At 38.8% G+C, this 6,781-nt stretch overlaps 1 protein-coding gene across 2 annotated transcripts in view; it reads right to left on the bottom strand.

Annotated features, from left to right (window-relative positions):
- Nucleotides 1–4,733: 4,733 nt before the first annotated feature.
- The window catches only part of LOC118115082 (EGF-like repeat and discoidin I-like domain-containing protein 3), a 111,473-nt gene continuing 109,425 nt past the window's right edge, over nucleotides 4,734–6,781 (bottom strand). For both annotated transcript variants that reach the window (XM_035166025.2, XM_035166026.2), the window contains exon 10: nucleotides 4,734–5,301. In XM_035166025.2, the coding sequence (XP_035021916.1) occupies nucleotides 5,152–5,301 (150 nt within the window). In that variant the 3' untranslated portion in view covers nucleotides 4,734–5,151. The remainder of the gene's footprint in view (nucleotides 5,302–6,781) is intronic.

The following is a 6,781-nucleotide window of genomic DNA, read 5'->3' as shown; positions in this document are numbered from 1 at the left end:
AATAAATATGACTCGTCTTTTGGCCGCGATAATAGAATTATGCTCCTCGCATGAAGAAGAGATTGGAAGAGGTGAAATTGGAAAGGGAGTAAAAAGGTCAAGGAAGAGAGAGAGAAATCCAAATAGCCGCACAAATGTTGAAATTGAGATGGTAAACAGTGCGGCGGCTGTATTATGCAGACTGCCACTCGCATACAAACAATAGCTCGTTGAAACCAGAGGAAGATGCCAGCAAATGTTGAACATACATACAGGGATTGTGAGCACGAAAGTGGGAGGTGAGAGAAGAAAGTACAATGAATAAACAAGATGTGAGAATTCTAAAAATAACGGATTGAAACCAATTCAAAGTAGCACATGTGCAGTAACAGACACCAACATATATTCATATTATGACAAATTTGTATATATATTTTCAGTATACAGTTTTTAATATGTGTAATAAGTGTATCTAAAGGGCATTCCAGGGTGGAAACTCAAACATCTTCATGCGCTTTCCTTTGTTCTGCAGACTTTGAGGGAATGTAATGAAATCCTCTGTAAACTGATAAGACTAATAATCTCAGTGTCATGGCTTTGAATAAAATATCTCTTATCTGTTCTGTCCAGCTGCACCGAAACAGACAAATCTCACAAACTCAAACAATGATGTTCAATTTTCATACTTCTGACATCAGTGGAGTTAGAAAGAAAGACTGTATCCTGCTTAACATATGCTTTAAACTGAGATTAAATCAAGTGCCAAAATATTTAAAAGACCCAATTTATTTAAGAGTAGAAATGAGAAGTTCACAGTTTGGACAGAAAACATCCTGAGTGGGGAAATGTTTTGTGTTCTGCATTCATTTGAAGCAGGTAAAATATCACTTGAGCAACCACTTAAAGATCGAATCACTTCCACTTTAAATAAAGAAGCTTTTTTCTAACCGATAAAACTTTAACTGTCGAGTAGCTTCACTCACTTCAGTTACAGGGAAATTACAAGTGAACAGATTGTTTACTCTACATTTCATCTTCCACCGTGCTAACAAGAATCAGACTAAAGACTCAAAACTCCACATGGACATTAACATTTATCACACGTAAAAAAGCAGATAAGCAATACGTTACCTTGTACCTGAGAGAATGATGTGATAAAAACATGTTGATCCTATCAGGAAAAATCCTACATGGAAAACATACGTTCATATTTTTATTTGAGTAAATCTAGTTTTCGCTGAATCTTAATATAACACTGTAGAAATTATGAGGGTTAATTTATTACATTTTACTACACCACGAAGTCTGGTGTGTCAGGTAATTGGTCTGTGTATATATACACCACATACATATATATATATATATATATATATTATATTATATTGATGACACTCAAAGTGCTTTACAGTACAGTTTCTTTACCATTCACCCATTCACACACATTATACTGTTATACTGCACTTTTACAACGGAACAGCATCAGGGGCAATTTGGGGTTCAGTATCTTGCCCGAGGACACTCCGACCAGAGGAATGTGTAGTACCGGGATCTCTCTGATTACAGGCTGACCCGCTCTACCCCCTGAGCCACAGTCGTGAAAATTCCCCCTAACCACTAACTGTAGCCAGACAGTGGAAGTCAATGACGGCAACTTGATGCTTTAAAACCATATTGTCAGCTTGATCCAACAAGATCTTTATCTGAATAATTAAAATATATTTCTAATTATTTGTTTGCAGAGAACATTAAGTAAATTATTTAACTTCATTATAAATATTTCAACTGTTTCAACAGTTCTTCTGTTGCAACCTGTTACACATTATCACTACAGAGCTGTTTGGACACAGACAGTGAATCTCATGGTTTCTGTCTTCACCTGATGCATCCACAAATGGAAAGTAATCAACCGCTTAAATGATATTTGTAAACCTAGTGTGTAACCAGAAGTCTACCTTCACACTTGTGGTTTTATTTCTGATCTGGTTATTGTTGCATACACACACTGAGTTAAGGTTACACTGGATGCGACGTCGACACAGAATAAATGAAGACGCTGTACGTTTCATAAAGAAGAACATCAAAGAATCAAGAAAACAAAACAACAAAGTCTTTTTTTCACAGATGTTTTTTTTTTATTTGTCAAACTGAAAGAGCTTTTGTTTGAAGCAACATCTTATTTGACTGTACACAGTTTCTCACTCTCCTCTGCAGGCCTACACCAGCTCTCTAACAGATTTACATGTTCTAGATAGTGATTGACACTCAGACTGAGGAGGTAAGAAAGAAGATGTGAACAGCTGACGCAGAAATACAAAGACAGGATGAGTTTTCCACTTGGCATTCCCCTTTTTAACCCGTGAGATGAAGTTTTACAATGCACAAGACAATCCATGGTGAGTAGAAAGTAAAGGCCTGTAGATCTTTTATGATATGCAGGAACACAATGTGCCGGCGGACATCTTTGTTATACGGAACCGTTCAAACTCATAAATCATGCAAAACTTCCTCAGAGCTTTGTGGACGGCCTGCTCTGCGATAAGAGCTCACAGGAAGGGAACTACAAAGATCACTCAGAGCAGATGCAGGTCAAAGTAGAGACATTTGGAGAGAAATCAAAGTGGAAAATGTTCAAGACAAATGATCTGTTAGAAAATGATCAGCTTAGGCTTACTCTGTGTCCATGATCCTAAGGAGTGACAATCACTGATTTACACCAATAACAATTTTCACATATTGGCACGTTACAGCAAAGTCTTTCAGCGTCACATTGAAGTACAGACTGAGTTCGGCAATAACACAAAGAAAGTTAACATATCCCTTAGATCTTCACACACATCAGGCCATTATAATTTGATATCATATTTTCATTTGCCAAACCAGAATGTTATCAGCTATAGTCACTTCCACTCATCCAGATACCACATTGGTTTTAGTTTTCAGACTTTATATGAATACTCGTCAACTACAACAACAACCATGTTCATGGCGTGACAGCTGGAGAAGCCCCGGAACACGACGGTGCAAAGTGAGCTCTGCAATATTTGGACGGCGACACGCTTCCTGATGTTCCCTGGCCGCACTTTTCATCAGTGTGTGTGTAGAAGTCGGTCCAAACAAATGTTTGATTCCAATGCACTTACTCATTAAATATAAAGTGATGAGAATAACTCTGGCACGCTTGTGTATCTAATCTAGTCTGTCAACCAAATTTGAAAAGGCTGATGCATTAAATTAAAATTGTTTTACTTTCTCGCAGAGGCTGTGCTGTGATCTCAAACCAAAATCACTCCTTTCCAACAATATGAAAAGATTGGCTGGTTAACTGACTGAAAGCTGACAAGTAAGTGAGTGAGTGAAACGTGAAGCATAGAAGTAGACACGGCTCCTTCCAGCTCTTATTGTAGCACTCCAGAGCTTTGGGGAAAGTAGTCAAGAGTGGAAACCACAAGACTAATCCAGGCCTATTGTTAACGCTGTGTAAGGAGAGGCTGTGAGGTTGGTAACCGCTGCAAAAGACCTCAGGTACTTGTTTACTTCCATTTATTTAACCAGCCAAGCAGCACTGTTCATTTACTGCAGGTTGTCACCGGCAGCAGCCTTATAGACAACGGCGCTAAAAGAACACATGATGGGTAGAAGTGCATCTTTATCCCCAATGCTGAAACACTTTTCTCACCCTTACACATTTGAATATGCAACAAGCTGCTGTCACGATTCATTACTGTATTATTTTATTCCAGTATGGTGATAAAGACTAAACTGCCTGAAATAAAGAAGCTGTTAAAAATTCTCTGTACTGTTACCACGGTTCATCATCATTGTAAGTTTAATATAATTGCACATATTCATATATTATTAATCTTGGACATTTGCTCTCTTCTGAAAATAAAGAAATGTTTTAACTTGTCATTTATCATTTCAAAAGGAGTAAAGAAATTAAAGGACTCCTTTTGTTATTTCAATTATCCACATATGGACATAATTTAAATAATTACTCTCACTTATTGAAACAACACACAGAAATCTTGGCCCAAAAAAATAAGACAGTTGTGAGTTACTGTGAACGACATCTATCCTGAGCTTTGGAATTGAATCAACTTAGATCTCCAAGACAACGTTAAAAAACATATTAGTATGCTTCCGACAGCCGTGACCACTAAATCTAAATAAATACAAAAAAAAGGAACGAGCACAAACAGTGATTCCAAATATAGAAAAAAGCGTAGTGATAAAGAGATACACTTTAAAAAAAAAAAAGAAAAAGAGGGAACTTCTTATGAGAGCATTAAGATGTTCAACTACAGACAGTCTATAAGCCTTAGTGTCATCGCTGGAGTACCGAGGTTCACTGCAGAGCTCGTTTATTGTCTCGCGTGTCAGCCATCTTCAGTAAGCTTTTGCAGTGTGTGTTAATGTTTCAGAACTATTTAGAAATGCAGATAAAAATAGGTCCCTAAATCAAAGCTCTCAGGGCTAGAGGTTTTAAATGATTTGTCATAGTATACATTTATAATTTCACGCACCATGCAATTTCTTCTTTCTCTTTTACATATAATACAGGAGCATTAATAGTGTGTTGGTTGATGTAGTAATGCCAGTGTCCACTAGGGTAAAAGCATGGCTTGAGGAAGTGTAGTAATCCAAGTAAAAATATATTTGAGGGTGTGACAACGTGTGATCTCTACATCGTATTTTGATGCTTAGTTATGGGAGAATGACGTCGGTTAATCATGTCCAATGAGTCACGGCAGACAGAATTCACATCTTTGTTAAAAAGTGACACTGTACAATAGCTTCCATGGCAACAAGGTAAAACCACAGTGAGGCCCCCCTTCTCCTGGCTCCACCCCCGGCCCATCCCCCCAACCCGGCCATATATATTACAGAAGTTCGTTCCCAACAGGATGGTAAATCTTCAGAAATCAAAAGACAAAGATTACGTTTCAAAGTGGAGGAACAAAAAGACAAAAAAAGTGGATCAGGGGCAGGTTTTAAATCATTGTACAAAAGAACAAACAGCAACCCACCACAACCAAACAGGTATTCTTGAAAAATCCATTGGAAATTGATTTCTTTTTACAGGTTGCACAGTTTATTTTTAAAATACTGGGCGAGATACTCCAGTATGTTGAGGGCCAGGGAACGATGGCAAGAAAGATGGAGGACAGGGCCTCACTCCTCCTCTGTGCATCCGAGTACTTCTGCACGCAGAGTGATCCTGCCGTACCATGACCAGGGGAGGATCCGGATGAGCCGAGCGTAGATGGGTGGATCTATCACGTTCTTTCTGTGCGTGTCGTTGTCAAAGTTCCCCTGGAACACCTGTAAAAACACCAGCAAGGAGGGTTTTCATTCAGTTTTTTTTAATCGACAAAAACAAACCCCAATTAGAAAATGTAATTTAACACTGCGGTAAACTTCTGTGGATTTTAAGACTCTAAAAAGGTGAACCCAATGCTTTAGGAGTCGGCAAGTTGTGAACACATATCTTTGAGAGAAAAAAAAAACAAACCAAGAGGCAGGTGCAGAGCTTTCATGAGGCTTTTATAACCTGATTTCTCCAGACTCTTGTTACCTTGAAGGCCTCACGCCTGAGCAGGTAATGAAGCTAATCAGAGCTTCGACTCAAACACCGCCTGTACAATCTGAAGGGTACAATCTCTGAGCTCAGCCGTATTCTCACCCGCTACTGTTCATTTATGCACCACACATGTGAGCACATTCCCCCCGCAGAAAATGTCTGCATTGTTAGAGCGGCACAGCTGTGAGTTCCACCTCCACAATTAGGGCGAGAAATGTAGCGCTGATTTCTCTTATCTCACTGAGCGACATTATTAACACGCACCCGATGCCTGTAGGTCCTATTTTTGTTCACTTCTGTCGTTCTAGAATTTTTCACAGAATCAATAAATGAAAGGCGTTAGCGGAGGGCAGGAATGTTGCTAGAAAAGAAAAAAAGCCTGTTCCCCTAGCTTTAGCTACAAAATCTCATGAAATATTGTGTTACACTACAAAAGGCGTATTTATGCTTAACATTAGCTATGCATACAAAAGTGGACGGGGCCTACTGTCCATACTCTGTGTTCAATTTGTCTGTATTTGTGCACATCATTCAAAAAACGTAAAAAACAAACCGACGAAATGGAGCAGTACCACCAGAAATCGAGGGGGGCAGTGCAGCCAATAGTTTCAGCGAGACGACCATAGAACACGAAGAAAAAAATTCAACAATTGCAGAACTTTTTGACGAGAAACTACATGAGTCAGTGAGGTACAGTGTCACCTCCTCCACCGTTGCCATTTTCATGGTTTTCAAAAACTCTTGACTCTACACTGCCCTCTGGGGGATGTATTGCTTAACAACGTACAGGACACATGGCTGCAAACATGAGCCTCAGCCTGTGTTCTACATTGTTACCCACTGGCATATCCTACTATGAAAAGCACTGAAAATGTTATTACATTTTCAGTGCTTTTCATAGTAGGATTAAAGACGCATTAAAGATGTCAAGAGAGGTTTCAATGTATGAACCAGTTTTATATGAATCCAGTGGCCTTTAAGAGTCTTTAACTGGGCCCTGAAACACTGGTTCAAGGATTAACAAACATAATTGTTATGCTGGGACACATGCTCTGTTGTTGATTATTAGAAGCTTTGGTGTGAGCTTAATAGACAGTAGAATGAAGTATATTAGGAAGAAATGTATCTACTGGGACTGCTTCATTAAGGATATGATCATTTAATTTAAACGGACATGATTATGTCTGTGTAATTGGGATGTAATGGGATTCACTGTTGTGT

The sequence above is a fragment of the Hippoglossus stenolepis genome, chromosome 9 (assembly GCF_022539355.2).
Source record: "Hippoglossus stenolepis isolate QCI-W04-F060 chromosome 9, HSTE1.2, whole genome shotgun sequence".
NCBI classification, from domain to species: domain Eukaryota; kingdom Metazoa; phylum Chordata; class Actinopteri; order Pleuronectiformes; family Pleuronectidae; genus Hippoglossus; species Hippoglossus stenolepis.
Note: the sequence above shows the minus strand (reverse complement) of the source record. Positions and strands in the feature narration are given on the sequence as shown.